The sequence below is a fragment of the Silurus aristotelis genome, assembly GCF_946808225.1.
Source record: "Silurus aristotelis genome assembly, chromosome: 29".
Classification (NCBI taxonomy): Eukaryota; Metazoa; Chordata; class Actinopteri; order Siluriformes; family Siluridae; genus Silurus; species Silurus aristotelis.
The window spans coordinates 2,234,673-2,255,212 of NC_139602.1; the positions used below are offsets into that span (position 1 = coordinate 2,234,673).

At 42.5% G+C, this 20,540-nt stretch overlaps 1 protein-coding gene across 1 annotated transcript in view; it reads left to right on the plus strand.

Annotated features, from left to right (window-relative positions):
- bach2b (BTB and CNC homology 1, basic leucine zipper transcription factor 2b) overlaps positions 1 to 20,540 on the plus strand; it is a 90,677-nt gene that overhangs the window by 45,418 nt on the left and 24,719 nt on the right. The window contains exon 2 of the mRNA XM_083534920.1: positions 20,347 to 20,540. This exon is cut by the window's right edge and continues 61 nt beyond it. Coding sequence (XP_083391046.1) covers positions 20,359 to 20,540 — 182 coding nt within the window. The 5' untranslated portion in view covers positions 20,347 to 20,358. The remainder of the gene's footprint in view (positions 1 to 20,346) is intronic.

A 20,540-nucleotide genomic window follows, 5' to 3' on the forward strand; every position in this document is an offset into this window, starting at 1 on the left:
TCTGTACTGTTACATTTCCATTTTTCACCATCTGTTCCTTTTATTTCTTTCCTCTTTTTTTTCATTAAAGTGTTTGTCCGAGGTTTCCACTTACCCTGAATGACCACGTCTCCCTCTCGTCCCTCTCGTAATCACACCCCTTGAGCAGAATCATTCCAGATAATATGACGCTTCGCATCTAAATTTGGCATCGTCTTTAACCTGAACATGCATCCTAGAACCTTCAGCTCCACCCGGAAATGTTCCAGTGCAATAATGAGAGGATGCACAAAAACCTCTGCCATGCTTTTTTACGTCATGCCATTATCTTACCTCATGGCATTGCGACTCGGTTCCTCTAAGGTTCCTCAGATAGTTAAGGGTTTTCTTCGTCTTTAAATGGGTTTTAGACATTTTTTTTTTCTCAAATCAAGGAATCCATAACCATCTTCAAGAGTCTTTCAAGGTTTTCTTTACGTTTAAGAGTTTCTTCACACACCATACCTGAACGATTCCTCCAGGTCTGTTCTGGGGTCCCATGCAGAAATCTGACTTCCTGAAGCAGCTCAAATTCAAAATCATTGTGGATCCACACAGAATCTTGAACAGCTTCTTCTGAATGAAAGGGTCCACAAAAGTTCGTGGACACCTGACGATAAGCTTGGTATGCTCTTATAATGATCTTCACGCTTTTGGGAAGATGTTCCACTAGGTTTTGTGGAGATTGGTGCTCATTCGTTTACCAGCTGCAGCTGGCTTTGTGCACATCAGCATCGTGGAGCTGGAGCAGGTTTGGGTCTCCTAGTTCAAGAAGGATTTTCACGATTTTCATCCAAAGACGCTTAATACGATTGTGTGCCAAAGTTTATTTGTGGTAACAGTTTTGGGAGAAGAAGCACATATTTCTGGAAAAGTGTCCCAATACTTTTCTCCAACCAGTGTATGGTCCTGGTCTAATTTGTTGGATTAGACTCAAGTCGGGAACTTTCACACACGAGCCGCTTCGTCCACAAACAAACGAGTGCACACGTGCGGACTGAGACCTCGGCCGGTCCGTCTGAGTTTAGCTGCAGGGAATAATTTGCGGCCTGCGGGAGGCTGACCTCGGGGGGACGCCCTCAAAACCGGCACTGGCTGCTGCTGCCAGTGATGGACACACACACACACACACACACACACACACACACACACACACACACACTGAGCGAATGTTTAGACTGCCGATTAAGCCCTCATGTTCTCTTCACTAGCGATTTCCTAGCAGCGCTATTTTTAAAACGTAGCAAACCACAGGTCTGTACAGCGCCCGCGTTCATGTTCGAACCGTTTCTATGGTAACAGTCAAGTCATGGGGACGTCCACACAGGACATGGTACATGAAACGCATTCGGGGGGGGGGGGGGGGGGGGGATATGCATATTGTATTTGTGTGTATAAGTATGTATATATAATTACACATAGAGTTGGTGTGAGAGGTGTGTGAATTTAAGATCAAGGGAAGGAATCCCCGCTATCAGTACCTTGTAGACATCTTCCAGGAGTTTCCTCAAGTTATAGGCTTCTTTTGTCTTATTTACTCGAGAAGCGAAAGAATAATAAGGATGCAGTGAGAGAACAACTGTTTGTATCTGCTGAGTGATCACAAATAGTGATCCAGATGCTAAATAGTGAGCTGGATTTTTAATAGTAAGCTGGATTTTAGAATGTGAGCTGGATGCTGAATAGTGAGCTGGATTCTAAATAGTGAGCTGGATGCTTAATAGTGAGCTGGATGCTAAATAGTGAGCTGGATGCTGAATAGTGAACCAGATGCTAAATAGTGAGCTGGATTTTGGATAGTGAGCTGGATGCTGAATAGTGAGCTGGATTTTGGATAGTGAGCTGGATGCTAAATAGTGAGCTTGATTCTAAATAGTGAGCTGGATGCTAAATAGTGAGCTGGATTCTTGATAGGAAGGTGAATGCTTGATAGTAAGCTGGAAGATAGCAGCTCATGCAAGATACCAAGCTGGATGCTGGATAGTGATTTAGACGCTAGATAGTGCACTGGATTTCGGATAGTCAGCTGGATGGATGCTAAATAGTGAGCTGGATGCTAGTCAGTGAGTTGAATTCTTGATAGTGAGCTGGATGCTAAACAGTGAGCTGGATTTTTTTGTTAGCGAACTGTATTCTTGTAACAGAACAACGCGGTCGAAACGCTGAGCGATGCAGAATGGCATGTGGACTCCCGTAGATAGTGGAGGCGGGTGAAGACCAGGACGGACCAGATGTTCCAGATGTTGTGTCTCAAAACCACCAAACTGCTGCATCACCTGGCTACAAACAGCAGCGGAAGGCGTTCACCAAAAATAAATAAATAAATATAAATATATATATATAACAAGACGTCCTGCCATGCTGATCACACTGTGGGCTGACCCCAACCCCCGCACACACACACACACACACACACACACACACACACACACACACACACACAAACACACACTTTAATAAGCTAAACTATCAAGTAATAACCTTACACAGGCAGTGCAGGGAAAGTCCAAAATATGTTTAACCAATTCACACACACACACACACACACACACACACACACACCGGAGACTCACTCTCAGCGGTGACTAATTAAATAAAAATGGAGGTAGCACGTTGTTTTTCACCGGTGAGTCACCGATGGATCACGATTCATTTTTTTCAGATGACTAAACAGGAATCCGCGATTCGACTTAAAAAAAATCACTGCTGTAGATTAATCTCGCTCAGTGTTCAATCCTGAATTGCACGGTGCGGCCCAAAGTATTTTTGGAGACACGAGGGCGTTAGGTCCCAATGAAGGTGAGGTGAGGAAACCTGGGAATCCTGGGAAACACGCTCACGCTAGCACGAAATTTCTGTGCATCTAAAGATCTGCCTCTGTGCATCTAAAGATCTGCTTTCCACAGGTTAGAGAGGTTCTCCTGCATTAGAAGATCTCCTGAAGATCTTTAGAGCTCAAACACCTTATTTGGGATGAATTGGAACAACACCCCAGGCCTCCTTACCTCACCTACATCAGTTCTAATATCTAGTGGAACATGTTGCAAACGGGGACTGATTGTGGGATGGGATGTTCAAAAAGGAGCCAATCTTATGGCCAGGCGTCCAAAAACTTTTCTCTGTATAGTGTGTGTGTGTGTGTGTGTGTGTGTGTGTGTGTGTGTGTGTATATTTCCTATATATTATTATTTCCTGTTATTCCATTAACATAATATATTTTTTAAAATGTATTTAGATAGAATTCTTTCTTCAGGCATTTACTTGTTAAAGAAAAGGATCCGCCAGGAGAAAGACAACATTCAACTCACAAAAATCCCCCCAAAAAACAACCAAACACACAAAAAATCCCCCCAAAAACTGATGCTGACTTTATTTTCATTGCTTTAAGAATCAACTGTTCTCATTCACCTAATATCACTGACATTATATTGATACCTAAATCTTGTCAAGTGTAAAAGTGTGTGTGTGTGTGTGTGTGTGTGTGTGTGTGTGTGTGTGTGTGTGTGTGTGTGTGTCACCTTCAGTAAGGAATTTTATGTGCCATGAACATGAACTGGGTCTTACATTTGCATAACCCAGATATAGAAATAAGGCCATCTCCATTGCTTTCGTCCCGAACGTTCCCCACTGCACAGGAAACATACACCACAACAAATCTAGCAGTGGGCCGAGACCTCCTACACGCCTGAGGTACTCGCTAAGGTTACGCTTATCTAAATAATTCCATTATGCATTTATATATCTATATATACACTCTGTGTGTGTGTTTGACAGAGAGGGTTCTCTCCTCTGGTTATGACTCATGCACAGCTCTTGTGTGTGTGTGTGTGTGTATGTGTGTGTGTGCGCGCATGCTAAACCCCAAACCCACAGTGTTTCTCGGTTGCGCAGGTTGAAATTGTAACCTTTTAATTGGCAATTGTGTGCACTCAGGGCACACACACACACATACACACACATTCGTGTGCAAAATAAAAGCGTGTTTGTTTTACGGTTTTCTACATTCGCTTATTTAATGATAATAATGGCATCATTTTCGAGTTTTGGGTGGTGGGGGAAAAATGTTTGCGTTGGAAATCTTCAACGCGACCTTTGCCCGTGACCTTTGATGCGATCGAGACGTCGGGCCGCGATGAATTTCAAGCAGATTTCAAACCACGATTGCGATCAGACTTGCTGTGAGTCACGAAAGGAGATGCAGCGGAGGAGGAGCTCACAGATGTGTTTACAGTGGGGACATGGTGGGGGTGAAAATGACGTATTAGTACACGTATTAATTTTGCGAGGGTATTGGAAGAAACGGATTCATCATGATCATAATAATAATAATACGGATAAAACTCTCACTCTGCTCAGTATTTTATACAGCGTCTCATTGCTTTGTGGAATATCTGGATAATAATGATCTCGATTCCTTCAGCCTGAGCTGTGGATTTTCTAGATTTTTCTAGGTATAGTACCCTGAAGCAGATATTCCCCTGTCCCTCCGACCCGTACCCCAGAGTCTGATCGGAAACTCTATTTGTTTCTTTTTGTTGATCATAGATTTAACCTGAAATCTTTCCTTTATTCTTCACAATGCGAACATTTGTAATTACCTTGACATCACGTGACCCTTCGGTTGAGATAATTACATGGCTTCTGAAGCCAAACTGGTTGCTCCAGAACTAATTGGCTGCTCTACATCGGCTCTGTACTTGTACTCTGCACAACGACAATAAAGCCGAATCGAATCTAATGTAATTTAGAGGTTACTCAGCAACAGGAGAGAGTATAATTATGAAATCAGACACGTCTTTCGCAAAAATGATTATACAGATTATGTGCTGCTGCTAAATTTAGCTTAGAGTTTCCATCCAATCAGATTACAGCCGTCACATAACGTTTTGTCGTAAGGACAGCAGAAATTAACAGCACTGATTTGTTATATACAAATCTATGTTGCTTGAAGCTGTTACCAATCAGACTGTGATTTGGGCCCTTTTCAGGCCGTCGAGCAGGCGCACATCATATCACACCCTTTGATTGGACGGTCAGAAATCGCACTAGTCTAATCTTCCAATTTGCCGTAAAGCTGATCTTTATGGAGCTGGCATTTTTGCACGGGGGCATTGTCATGCTGGAACAGGTTTGTGTCTCGTAGTACGAGGGATGGGAAAGATTTCCAGGAATCTCGTCAGGTTCGACACGTGAGCGATTCGACTCGTCTACCAGGAGCGTCTGGAATAAGCCGTGTGCTGGGCGTGACATGTTCGCGCGTTAATCCCGTTGGCACGTTTGCAGCGATTTTCACCAAAAGCAGGGCAGTGCCAGCCATCTCGGGCCTCTTGTCCCAACACGCCATAGCCATGTCAGCCTGCAAGTCCTGCGCTGTATACACACCGACCTGCTTTTGTGTTTTTATAGTGAATCTCAAACAGCTCAATTTATAATTAATTTGTCTAGTTAAAGCCTAAATCTAAGCATTAGATGCATACACACTCCTATACACACACTCTAACACACTGACTCCCACTTTTAGACTTTCTATCCGATAGAGTTACATGCAGGAGGAAATCCTCTACCTGAAATCCATTCGTTAGTAACAGACTATTAACGCTCTTTGCTAATAACATTAAAAAACACAAGCGGGCCAAACATATGGCCGAGGGTATTGGGGAACCCGTCTTTTCCACCCAGACATGTTATGGTGATTTGCTTTGCATGGGTTGGAGTGAAAGATCTCCTGCTCTAGAGCTCCGAACGCCTTTGGGATGAATTGGAACAGCACCCCAGGCCTTCTTACTCCCTGACTTCCTGACTTCACTAACACCTTTGCATCTGGATGAGCACAAAACTCCAAAAATCGAGTGGAACATCTTCTCAGAATTATATGGGCACTGATTGTGGAATGCCAGAACCAGGTGTCCGCAAACTTGTGGCAATATAGTGTGTGCTTTCGATGGGTTGGAGTGGAAGATCCTGTGTGGCCTACCATAGAGCTCGACCTCAAACCCAGCACCGTTCCTAGACATCAACCTAGGCAGTCGCCTAGGGCACAACCATCTGGGGGGGGCGCCAGCGAGGCCGACCACCACCTCTCGCCTTCACCTATTTCAGTTATTTACCTGTTTTTCTGTTGAAGTTCAAAATACAGTATTCATGATTATTAAATGTGTTTATCCTTTTTTTATTTTTATTTTTTATGGTGATCTGTATGGTGTGGGGGCGGAGCATTGTGGTGGGAGGGAGTAGCCTCGGGGTCCTGCTCCACCCCTTCTAAAGCAGTATTCTATTAAAACAGCAACTTTACATGCCTAGCATTTGGCGGGCGCCTTTAGCCAGAGCGACTTACATTTATATCGCTCATACAACTGAGCGGCTATGGAGTTAGGGGCCTTTCTCAGGGGCCCAAAAGAGGCAGCTTTGTGCTCGTAGTGTATTTCAGACATGATAAACACGTATTTTTGTGTTGTTTTTTTTTTTTTTTTTTTTTTTTTTTTACAAACGAAGCTTTCGAAACACATACCGCATTCCAGCATTCCAGACAGTCTGTACAGTTTAATAAGCGAGTGATCATCAAAGGTGTGGCGCTGCCGTGGGCTCCTGTTCCAGCACCAAGCTAAAGGGGGGGGTCATATCGCGAAATCATAGCCGGCACTGCCCGAATGAGCTAGGTCTTGTTGCTATACGTATGCTAGGAGTCTATTTTTATATGGAACACAATGTAGCATACAGTATTAAATCCATGGGGTTGCCATAGGAACGATAAGGTTCCGTGCATCAGATCCATCGATCCACGCGCCCATGCATTCCGACCAATCAGATTTCAGAATTCATTGATACTGGGAAAAGCTAATCAAATGGTTGTTGTCAATCTTTCAGCTAATTTAGATTTGACATATTCTTTTCATTTTATGGCATGCAATCTTGCTGGCACTCACACACACTCACACACACACGCACACTGAGGTAGGAGTGTAGTAGGCGGTTTTATGTGTCACTTCTTTCCTATGGGGAGATTTTCCATCAGTTTCTGTTTCCTGTGCTAGGGTTTGAGGTTTGCGTTGTCTGCGCAGGAAAAAAAAAATAAAAAATCTTTTTTTCTTTCTCTCAGCGTTGCATTGTTCTGCATGCCCGAAATATCGGTTGGAAAAGGCAAGCAAGAGTCCTGCAAGTGCAAGTGTGCACTCAAACACTCCCCGAGTCCCTGCTCGTCTCTTTGTCCTAGTCAAAGAGACAAGTCCTTGGGTTGAACCTCTCATGAAAGAGAAAATGTTGCTGATGTGTGTGTGGGTGTGTGAGCGCACGTGTGGGCGTGGGTTTTTGCTAGGAAGGCTAAAAAAGGATTAGCTTTGTTGATTGCTGTGGGTTGAAGACCCGATTAGAGCGCTTCCTGAATGTTCAGCCTTTAGGCCACAGTGTTTAAGAGGTGCAGCAGTGAGAACTGTGAGAACAATAGTTTGAATATGTTCAAATAAATATTTGCTTTTTCTATCTTTCCCTCTCACTGTTTTTTTTGTCTGTCTATCTGTTTGTATTTGTGTCTGGTATTCCGTCTGTCTTTCTGTCTGTCTGTCTGTCTGCCTGTCTGTCTGTCTGAATCGGCTGTTTAGAGAGTTGATCAGTTAGTATTGTGACTGCATTTAAAACAATGATATTTATCGTCTGTGTGGTCTTAGAATGAGTATCTGGTGGTGAAAATCTGGTGTGTGTGTGTGTGTGTGTGTGTGTGTGTGTGTGTGTGTGTGTGTGTGTGTGTGTGTGTGTGTGTTGTGTGTGTGTGTGTTTGTGTGTGTGTGTGTGTGTGTGTGTGTGTGTTGTGTGTGTGTGTGTGTGTGTGTGTGTGTGTGTGTGTGTGTGTGTGTGTGTGTGTGTGAATCTGCAGACACAAGAGGCTTGGAAAAAAGGCTCTATGTCCCTTTGGTCAATTTGGACTCCACCATTATGTTTTCTTCCTTCCTTCTTTCTTCCTGTCCATCCTTCTTTCTTTCTTTTTTCTATTATTTTTGCTCTTTCTTTCTTTCTTTCTTTCTTTCTTTCTTTCTTTCTTTCTTTCTTTCTTTCTTTCTTTCTTTCTTTCTTTCTTTCTTTCTTTCTTGTATGAGTCATCTTTTTTTATATATTTCTATATAAATTTGGACTCCACCATTATGTTTTTTAGGGCTTTAAAACAGCAGGGAGGAAACCAGAGAACCCTCAGGAAACTCTCCTCAGGATCTCCAGGGTTGCACTGGAGCAGCTTGATGTTTTTTGTTTTTGTTTTCTGCATCATTGCACCGAGCAGCTGATTCATGCACTTAGGTTTAAAAGATAGCTGCAACTGATAAGCATGTGTGTGTGTGTGTGTGTGTGTGTGTGTGTGTGTGTGTGTGTGTGTGTGTGTGTGTGTGTGTCACATGTTCTGTATGTTACCATGTTAGACCAGTGTATGAGTCATGCCACTTTCTGACCTACAAATGTGGGAAGTCATGATTCACCCGATGCTGATTTTAACCTTCCTTGCCTTCCTCCACACACACACACACACACACACACACACACACACACACACACACACACACACACACACACACACACACACACACACTAAACACACTAAACACACGCATGCATGACACACTGTGACACCAGCAGTCTTTTCATCATTCTCCGTAGGAGCTTTAGTGTGCACTCTGCTGCTCAGCTTCATTAAGGGGGCAGCATGGACTGGTTTTTTTTTCTGTCTCTCACATCTGGAATGTCTCAGTTGTCCAAGAAGCCAGAAGTGCATGCGTAACTTTCAGAGGTAAACACAACATCTGTCTGTCTGCCTGTCTGTCTGGTTAAGCTTCTGAAGGAAGTGGTCTTTGCAAATGAAAACATATTGCAGACACTGAGGCTTTTCATTGGTACTGATGACTTATCTCCTGTGTGTGTGTGTGTGTGTGTGTGTGTGTGTGTGTGTGTGTGTGTGTGTGTGTGTGTGTGTGTGAGTGTGTGATGTGTGCGAGACGATGTATTTCGTTTTGAGAGGTTGAGCCGCTATATGGTATGCAGCTCTGATTGATTGTGGTTGGGGTTTTTTTTCTTTAATTCACATGACAATGAAAAGAAAATAGCAGTGTGATGATATAGAGGTACATTCATTCTGCATCCCAGCGTGTCTGTCCATCTCTTCATCTGTCTGTCTGTCCGTCTGTGTCTTCATGCTGTCTATCTTGGACTGTGTTTGTGTCAGTGAACATGGGTGGATGCATGTAGCATGATAGACAGACAGACAGACAGACAGACAGACAGACAGACAGATAGACAGACACAGACAGACAGACAGACAGACAGATAGATATACCCTTACTTTTTTTCTCGTCCTTCCATCCTTTTGTCTGGCTCTTAATATGAGTTTGTTTCTCTGTATTATTTCTTAAATGATCTATCTATCTATCTATTCATCCATCCGTCTAGCTGTCTATTTGTCTGTCTGTCTGTCTGTCTGTCTGTCTGTCTGTCTGTCTGTCTGTCTGTCTGCATACCGTTTCATTTATTGTATGATCTACTACAGTACTGGTATACGAGCTGAGAACAGTCACATGGTCTCGGCCTTTCCGACTTTATTTGTTTTTGTTCTGATCTGTAGTTTTGCAGTTAAAATATGAAGTTGACCAGACGATTCAGGGAGCGATTCAGTATGTCTTTCTTTCTCCATCCATCCATCTATCCATTTATCCATCAGATTTTTTCCTTCTTTCTTTCCATTAATCATAAATGTATCTATCAGACTCTATATGTATTTATCTGTCTGTTTAATAGTACTGTCTTTCTTTCTTTCTTTCTTTCTTTCTTTCTTTCTTTCTTTCTTTCTTTCTTTCTTTCTTTCTTTCTTTCTTTCATCTATTCATCTATTTGACACTGTATCTGTCTGTGACTGATCTTTCTATCTATCTATCTATCTATCTATCTATCTATCTATCTATCTATCTATCTATCTATCTATCTATCTATCTATCTATCTATCTATCTATCTATCTATCTATCTATCTTCCACTGTCTGTTCTATCCATCCAAAATCTATCTCTATGTATGTCTGACTGACTGTCCTATTGTTCTTTCTTTCTTTCTTTCTTTCTTTCCTTTCTTCCTTCCTCCAATCTGTACCCATCTATTCGTCTATCTGCCAACTCCATGAAGATATATTTTACATGGGTTAAAGTGGTAGATCTTCCTGCTATAGAGCTCAAACCCTATTGAGTGTCTTTGGGATGAATTGGAACACACCCCAGGCCTCCTCACCTACATCATTTCGTGACTTTTCTCACACCCTTGTAGCTGAATAAAATCTCATGGAATGTAGTGGAACATCTTCCCAGAAGAGTGGAGTTTATTATTCGAGTAAAAAGGAGACTAGGTGTGGAATTGGATGTTCAAAAAGAAGTTTATGGTTTAGAAGCTTGGGCTTTATTGCGTTATCATGGTCTACACTGATCTTTGACAGGAAGGTCTCCACCTGACTCAGACATTTCAGAATAAGGTCACCCATTAGCTCTGTAGATCAGAGATCCCACTTACGCACTTGCGGTTGTCAGGCAAGAAATATCGCCTGTGGTTTGAGCTGATAGAAGACGTTCCTTTCGCATGCACGCTCAGCTGCTTGCTCTTTCAGCACTCAGGAAAAGCGCGAGATATACAGCGATATCATCACCTGCTGATGGGTGGCGTGACGGAGCCTGAGGAACACACACACACACACACGGGTGCGAATCAGGGAGCATTAAAACCTCTGTGCCATGGTGATAAACCCCAAACCCTGACATCATCACCTGCTACTGCGGCCACAGCTGGAATTTCCCAGTAAAATGTGAAAAAAGAAATTTAAGCAAACCAGTTTCTCTTTTCTTCTTCTTGCCGCTTTACTGCCTACACTCGCTTCCTTTTGTCATTGTCTCTGTGATATTTATGTAAATAGATGCAGTGGTCTGCATGATGCTCACGAAAAACTTCCACTGAGTGACATCAGATCAAAAACAGTGCAACATCTGATAAATAACTGTAAATAAGCGAATATGAGAGAAAGTGCTGAAGATGAACATCTGTCTGTGTCTGTCTGTCTGTCTGTCTGTCCGTCCGTCCGTCTGTCTGTCTGTCCGCCTGTCTGTCTGTAAAATGTCATGTTCATGTTCATTTATTTCTTTTTCTTTTTTTTGTCTTATCTATCTATCTATCTATCTATCTATCTATCTATCTATCTATCTATCTGTCTGTCTGTCTGTCTGTCTGTCTGTCTGTCTGTCTGTCTGTCTGTCTGTCTGTCTGTCTGTCTGTCTGTCTGTGCAACTTTCTATTGGTTTTTGTCTTTGTTTCTTGCTTTGTATTTTTTGTTTGTTTGTTTCTTTCTTTCTTTCTTTCTTTCTTTCTTTCTTTCTTTCTTTCTTTCTTTCTTTCTTTCTTTCTTTCTTTCTTTCTTTCTTCTACCCATCTGTCTGACACTCTCAACAATCTGTTACTTTAGCATGTCTGTTAGTACTGTCCGCTTGTATGTCCGATTGTCTACCCTATCTATCTATCTATCTATCTATCTATCTATCTATCTATCTATCTATCTATCTATCTATCTATCTATCTATCTATCTGTCTGTCTGTCTGTCTGTCTGTATGTCTGTCTGTCTGTCTGTCTGTCTGTCTGTCTGTCTGTCTGTGTATATATATATATATCTTTCTTTCTTTCTTTCTTTCTTTCTTTCTTTCTTTCTTTCTTTCTTTCTTTCTTTCTTTCTTTCTTTCTTTCTTTCTTTCCTTCATTTCTCAATGTTGTGCCCATCTTTTTGTCTATCCAACTCTGTATCTGTCTATCTGTTTATTTATTATGTCTGCTAGTGCTGTATGTCTCTATCTCTCTATCTCTCTATCTGTCTCTATATCTCTCTTTCTCTCGTTCTCTAGTTGTCCTGGTGTGTATTATGGTTTGGTGTTTTTTAGTACAGAGACGATTTCTGGGCAAGTTGCTCGCTTCTGACCTGCAGCGACGACAGAAACACAACTGTTCGTCACTTTCTACAAACACACACACACACACACACACACACACACACACACACACACACACACACACACACTTAGCGGAGTCACTGCTGGGTCTCTGTCATTGATCTAAGATCACTCTCTCTCTCTCTCTCTCTCTCTCTCTCTCTCTCTCTCTCTCTCTCTCTCTCTCTCTGGTTTGAGTCAGCACTGGCGCTCGTCCTGCCGAGACGCAGCTTCAGCAGGGTTTAAACGATTGTTTATGAATGTAATGTCGTGATGCTCGACTGGTTTAATGAAGCTTCGATTAGTCTTTGAGGAATTTCTTGACGTACACTGGGCCTAAAAAAAATACCTGTAGGGGGCAAAAAGTTTACAGGGAACAAATGTCAGCTCTTGTTTTTTTTTCGTTTTTTTTTTTCTTTTCAAAATTTCCATTTTCTTGTCCCTGACCTTGTAATCTCTTCTGACCTTTAAGAAAACGAGAACACTGGGTTTGGGCATGTGGGAGGTGAAGCTGCGAAAGAAAGCACAACAAAACAAACGGAAAGATTTCAAACGGCCGCGACGAGTCGCCTTCACTGTTCAGAGTCACTGCTGTAGCTGTGATTCATGTGACTCAGATTCAGTAGCGAGGAAGAACTGTTAGGAAGGAGGGAAAGGATGAATGGATGAAGAAAAGAAAGGAGAAAGAACTGGTAGGTAGGTAGAAAGGAAAGAAGGAAGAATGGTAGGAAGTAAGGATGGATGGATGGACAGAGGGATGGAAGGAATGAAGGATGGAGAAATGGTAGGAAGAAACCAGGGGGAAAATGGTCATGAAGAAAATGTAGAAGGAAGAAATGGAAGATGGAGAAATAGTGGGAAGGAAAAAAAAAAGGTATGATAATGAAAAGAAAGAAAGAAAGAAGTATGAAAGGAAGAAAGGCAAGATGGATGAATAGGTTGGATTGGTTCCATTGGATAGATGGATGGATGGGATGGAGAAATGTTAGGAAGCAACAAAGGCAAGAATGATAAGAAAGAAATGAAAGATGGATGGATGGAACAAAGGAACAAAGAAAGGAATTATTAGGCAGGAAAGAGAGAATAAAGGAAGGAAGGAATGCAGTTTAGAGAAATGGTGAGGAGGCCTGAGGTGCATTTAAGTTCATCTCACTAGGTAGGGTTGAGGTCAGAGCTCTATAGCAGACCACATAAGTTCTTTGACTTCATATCTTCATGGATAGAGAAAGAAAGAGAGAGAATCCCGGCCCCTGCCTTTCTTCTAGAAAGATCCGTCTGATTATTCCGCAGGGACCGAAACCTGAAATACGGCTTTCAGAACCACTTGAAACGGCATATGTGAGACTTTGGAGAGCATTTCAGATGGTTGTAAAGCAGATGTGCACAAGCAGCTGGATGGAGTGGAAAATAAATGCGCAATGTGATGCGGCGGATGAGGTTTCGGGTTGCTTCAGGAGTTTCGAGACGAGTTTAGAAATGAAAAGGGACAATCCAAGAAAAACATCGTGTCCAGACAGTAAACACCACAGAGCTGTGAATAACCTCCGACCTCAGTATCACAGACCTGCGTCTCACACACTCAGCATTCTCATCCCTGATCACGTGATTGCTACCGCTTCTCTTTATTTACTGAGGGAGGGAGGGAGCGAGGGAGAAGTTGTAGGAAGGATGGACGTGAGGAGAAATGAAAGGAAAGAAGGGGATGTGATAGGAAGGAAGGAAGGAAGGAAGGAAGAAAGGAAGGAAGGAAGGAAGGAAGGAAGGAAGGAAGGAAGGAAGGAAGGAAGGAAGGAAGGAAGGAAGGAAGGAAGGAAGTGAAAGGAAGGAATGAAGGAATGATGGTAAAAGAGGAGAGGATGTGGTAGGAAGGAAGAACAGAAGAAAGAGAAGAAGTGAGGAAAATTGTAAGAAATAAGGAAAGAGGGAAGGAGAAAAGTGGAAGAAGGAATGAAGTAGGACGCAAGGAAGAAAGGAGAAATGGAGGGAAATAAGGAGAAGAGGGAGGAAGTGTGGAAAAAGTGGTAGAAGGAAGAACAGAAGGGGAACTATAGTAAAGAAGAAGGGGAGGATAAAAAGAAGAGCTGGAAGAGACAGAAGAAGAAAAGGAAATGGTAAAAAAAAAAAAAAAAAAGAGGAAGACATAAGAGATGGACGGAAATTAGGAGAAGTGGAATAAAGGAGGAAGGAAGGAAGAAATGGTAGGAAAGAAGGGATGAAGGGAGGACGAAGTGGTAGAAAGGCAGTTTGAAAACAGTTTTAATCACAAAGTGAGACGTGAAAAGCCTCTATTCAATTGTGTGTGTGTGTGTGTGTGTGTGTGTGTGTGTGTGTGTGTGTGTGTGTGTGTGTGTGTGAGTGTGTGTGAGTGTGTGTGCGTGCGTGTGTGTGCGTGTGTGTGTGTGTGTGTGTGTGTGTGCCATTAAAGATGTTTGAAAAGCAGGAGAGCTGCACGATACCCAGTGCCGTGTGTAAGCTGGATCACATCCCTACACACCGCAGGAGGGATGCACTCATGTGCTCACAGAGACTTATCCAAGGAGGCTGTTGTCATGGCACCCCTGATGTGGGGGCGGGGTTGGGGTAGTAGCGGCGTGGGGGGGTGGGGGGGGTTATTTTATCGAGTGAAAAGTGATGGCACATGCGTTTGATGTGGGTCACGTGGGGACGTGATGTGCGAGCGCTGGATGCTTTGTTCTGTCATCATCACTCTGCTCAGTCACACTCGCAACACGGCTTGGGGGAGGAGGAAGTGTATCGCAAAAAAGCGCCTCGACATTCTGTCACACACACACACACACACACACACACACACACACACACACACACACACACACACACACACATACTCCTCAGGAGACGTCTCGCTTTTTTACGGGTGCCAGTTCTGTTCATCAGAGGGGGATTTAAGCCCTAAATAGAACAGAGGGGGTTGCAGTGTTTTACTTCCAGCACCTTCATTCTTCAAAATCACTCACACACACACACACACACACACACACACACACACACACACACACACACACACACACACACAGGAACACACACACACAGATACTAACCTACAAACCTGCTGCTGCTGCAAAAAATCTGTCTACAGCATCTGCATGTCCTTTACTCAAGTATATATTTTTAATATTCTTTTACATTTTTTTATTATTCTTTATGTGTATATACACACACACACACACACATATCTATTTCTCCTATTATAGTAATTTTAATTAAAATAAACATTTAGTAATGAAATATTAATATAGGCAAAATATGCAGTGGTTTATTTTATCGTAAGTTCATATAATTGTATTTATATAAATTCCTTTTTTGTGTAATATATAATATAAATATTACAATATGCATATTATATATGTTAAGTTTATTTCTTTACATCTAAAAAGTCTCAACATTTGCATGCATATTATATTAGTTATAATGTAGCCAATTATTATTGTTGCGTAAGTTATTATTGATTACATTAGTTATATTATTTACTCAAACATTTTATATATATTTATATGTGTGTGTATATTTGAATTGTTTTGATTGACTTAATTATTTATATAATTTCAATCCTAATATTGTATAGTAATTATAATGCAAAAAATATTTGGCATTAATATTTAATTACATTACATATTTTAACTATGTTATGGAAATATGCATTTTAACATCTTTATTCGAATGAATTTATTCATTTATTATGAATGGCATTAATGATATTTAATTAAATAATATTCTCTCATGATGTCATATGATTATATACATATATGATAGAAATCTTATTTATTTATATTTATTTATATATATATTGCATGTTATATTATTAATTTAAAAGAAACACATTATTATTGTTATTATTTTTATATCCACACACACACAATACATATATAATTTGCTAAAGCTGGTAATGTTTTTTAGAAGGTTCTTTGGTTTGCCCCCTGTTTGGAATCCGTTATACTGCAATTATCATATTATTAAAGGATAAATCCGTTGAATTGCTTGTTGGCATAATAAAAATAGATCCTTGTGTATCTGCTCAGGGTTACACTTTAAATCCATGTTAACACCGACTCCTGGCTTTTCCTCTGGAGGGTCAGAACGCCGCAGTGAGTCGCTCCGGGGTAGCAGGGAAGGTAACGACCCCCTGAACCTCCTCCACCTCCTCCTTCTACTCCTCCTCCTCCCTTCTTTACGAAAAAAAAAGCGAGATGAGAGAGAAAGGAGCGAGAAACACATCTTTGTGCCACTCAGCACTTCTGATCAGCAAAATGAAAACCCCAAAGCAGTCATTTGTGGTCGTGTGTGTGTGTGTGTGTGTGTGTGTGTGTGTGTGTGTGTGTGTGTGTGTGAGCGCGTTGTCCTCGCGTTCCTCGGAAATGCTCCGGCACGGAAAGCGCATTCCCAAACCGAAACACAGTGTTTGGATTCAGACGAAGCTTGCAACCACATCTGGAAACGATTATTCATAAAAGACGGGTCGTTTATGTGTCTTTAAACAACGAAGAAAGAAAACACAAGGGGGGCTGAGTGTGTGTGGGGTGTGTGTGTGGGGGGGTGTGTGGTGGGATAATCATCATCATCATCATCATCATCATCATGTTGTAAATTTCTTACATTCCCTGACACCTGTAACAGACACCGGGATGTTGTATGATCGGTGTTAAACCTGTAACAGACACCGGGATGTTGTATGATCGGTGTTAAACCTGTAACAGACGCCGGGATGTTGTATGATCGGTGTTAAACCTGTAACAGACACCGGGATGTTGTATGATCGGTGTTAAACCTGTAACAGACACCGGGATGTTGTATGATCGGTGTTAAACCTGTAACAGACGCCGGGATGTTGTATGATCGGTGTTAAACCTGTAACAGACGCCGGGATGTTGTATGATCGGTGTTAAACCTGTAACAGACGCCGGGATGTTGTATGATCGGTGTTAGACCTGTAACAGACACCGGGATGTTGTATGATCGGTGTTAAACCTGTAACAGACGCCGGGATGTTGTATGATCGGTGTTAGACCTGTAACAGACGCCGGGATGTTGTATGATCGGTGTTAAACCTGTAACAGACGCCGGGATGTTGTATGATCGGTGTTAAACCTGTAACAGACGCCGGGATGTTGTATGATCGGTGTTAAACCTGTAACAGACGCCGGGATGTTGTATGATCGGTGTTAAACCTGTAACAGACGCCGGGATGTTGTATGATCGGTGTTAGACCTGTAACAGACGCCGGGATGTTGTATGATCGGTGTTAAACCTGTAACAGACGCCGGGATGTTGTATGATCGGTGTTAAACCTGTAACAGACGCCGGGATGTTGTATGATCGGTTTTAGACCTGTAACAGACGCCGGGATGTTGTATGATCGGTGTTAAACCTGTAACAGACGCCGGGATGTTGTATGATCGGTGTTAAACCTGTAACAGACGCCGGGATGTTGTATGATCGGTGTTAAACCTGTAACAGACGCCGGGATGTTGTATGATCGGTGTTAGACCTGTAACAGACGCCGGGATGTTGTAGGATCGGTGTTAGACCTGTAACAGACGCCGGGATGTTGTATGATCGGTGTTAGACCTGTAACAGACGCCGGGATGTTGTATGATCGGTGTTAAACCTGTAACAGACGCCGGGATGTTGTAGGATCGGTGTTAGACCTGTAACAGACGCCGGGATGTTGTAGGATCGGTGTTAGACCTGTAACAGACGTCGGGATGTTGTATGATCGGTGTTAAACCTGTAACAGACGCCGGGATGTTGTATGATCGGTGTTAAACCTGTAACAGAATATTTTTTACTTTTCTTTTTTTTTTTTGGTTTGTTTTTCAGTTTAACCACAAAAGTGCACCTCTCACAACACTCACACACATTCACATTTGCACACACACACACACACACACACACACACACACACACACACACACACACACACACAGCGTTGTGGTTTTAGGTTAGACTTGGTGTGAAGGGAGGAATCGGCTTGTAGGCTTCTGGTTCCATTTCTGCAGCGCTGAAGTTTCCGTTAGCGCAAGAGCATGACTTTCCACTTTGCTGCGGATGGTGTGATGGCGCAGATGGTGTGGACTTGGAATGCTAAGATTCACAGTCAGGTTGGTGTTTGTATTGCGACGCAGCGTTTTGGCGTCGGGAAAAAACAATAGATTTCTATATAATTAGTAGTAGATGCGCTGTAATCGTGTTGTTTAGAAAGTGACCGATATTTGAAATGGTTTCTTTTAGCGCCGCTGCTGCTACATGAACATGAAGCTACGCTCCTGAGAGTCACACAGAGTAGAGATTAACATGGCAGAGGTAGAGCTGCAACTTCCTCCATACAGGACAGGAAAAGTTCCACTCTTTTTTCCCCTTCTTCCTTGCTATCTGTCTTAGTTCTGCTCTTTTCTTTTCATCACATTGTCTTCCATCGCTCGTTCTTTCTCCGCTTTTATCTCTCTCCCTTTTTGTCTTCCTTTCTTTTTTTTCTCCCCTCATCTTTCCTCTTGTTCTTTCTCCAAAAATGTTTTCTCCCCGCCCTCTCCTTTTCGCTCCTCCATTCTTTGCAGTCTTTTTGCTTTCTTTCTTTCATCTCTCTATTTTTCTTGTTTTTCTGTCTCTCTCTCTTGTTTCCTACCTCTGGTTCTCTTCCACTCTTTTTCCCCTTTTCTGTCTTTGTAGCTGCCCTGATTCCGTTCTTTTCTTTTCCGTCCACCGTCTTTTATCGCTCTCGTTTTTTCTCCCTTCTCCCTGCCTCGTTTCTCTTCTTTCTCATCCTTTCCTCTTTATAAATCCCTTCCTCACTCCTTTGACACTTCCCTCCTTTCTTCCTTTTTTTCTCATCTTTCCTCTTTGCCCACTTTTTATTCTTTCTCTCCATGTTGTTTCTTTCCTTCTTCTCACCTTCTTCCTTATAGCTTCCATCTCTCATGTGCTCCTTCTTTATCATCTCTCTCTCTCTCTCTCTCTCTCTCTCTCTCTCTCTCTCTCTCTCTCTATCTATCTATCTATCTATCTATCTATCTATCTATCTATCTATCTATCTATCTATCTATCTATCTATCTATCTATCTATCTATCTATCTATCTATCTATCCCTTCTCTTGCATATTTTTCCCCCTTCCCCCTGCATCTTCTTTCTGTCTGTCTCTACCACTTCTCTATTCGTAGTTCTTTCTCCCCCTTTCTTTTATTTCTCACATTGTCTCTCATGGCAAACTTTGCATGTCAAGCCTCTGTACGTGTGTGTGTGTGTGTGTGTGTGTGTGTGTGTGTGTGTGTGTGTGTGTGTGTGTGTGTGTAAGTGCGTGTGTGTGTATACACACAGAGAACAGGAGCGTGACTGCTTACGGTGCTGAGCCAAACAGCTCAATATAGGCAGCAAGAACACACAACACACACACACACACACACACACACACACACACACACACACACACACACACACACACACACACACACACACACACACACATGATCCTTGAAAATATAAAGTAAAAATAAATACACTCTGTTCTCTTGGTTGTGCAGTGAAGCTGCTGTCTTTTATCAGTGTGTGTGTGTGTGTGTGTGTGTGTGTGTGTCTGCTTGTATGCGGACATGGAAAGTATTAAAACATTGTTGCCTTGGTGCTTCTTGAGACGTACACGTGCACGTAGGAGTATGACCGATTGTGTGTTTGTGTGTGTGTGTGTGTGTGTGTGTGTGTGTATGTGTGTGTGTGTGTGTGAGGTATTTAATACTTTGAACCTTCACGACACTTCAAACTCTCCCGAAACATCCAAAAGCATCACATGGCAACCTTAGGGTCAATTATCCAAAAATGTTTGGCCGTCTACCGCATGTGTAAACGTGTGTGTGTGTGTGTGTGTGTGTGTGTGTGTGTGTGTGTGTGTGTGTTTGTGTGATGTAGTTAATACTATAACCCTTCACAACATTTTAAACTCTGCTAATACATAAAATAAAAGCACATGGCAACCTAAGGTTCAAGTGTCCAAAAACGTCTGGACGTCTAGTGTATCTGTAAGTGTGCGTGTGCGTGTGCGTGTGCGTGTGCGTGTGCGTGTGCGTGTGTGTGTGTGTGTGTGTGTGTGTGTGTGTGTGTAAGGTATTCAATAGTATGAACTTTCACAACATTTTAAACTCCTAAAACATCAAAAAGAAGCACATGGCAACCTTAAGGTCGGGTGTTAACAAACACTTTTAGCTCATGTGTAAATGTGTGTGTAGTTTAAGTAACTTTTCTTTCGTTTCTCTCCCTGTGTGTGTGTGTGTGTGTGTGTGTGTGTGTGTGTGTGTGTGTGTGTGTGTGTGTGTGTGTGTGTGTGTGTGTGTGTGTGTGGGCTGCAGGGTGTGTGCGGTATGTCCGTGGCTGAGCAGCCGGAGGGCCCGATGTACGTGTATGAGTCGACGGTGCACTGCTCCAACCTCCTGCTGGGCCTGAACGAGCAGCGTGAGCGCGGGCTGCTCTGCGATGTCACCGTGCAGGTGGAGGGCAAGCAGTTCCGTGCCCACCGCGCCGTCCTGGCAGCCTGCAGCGGCTA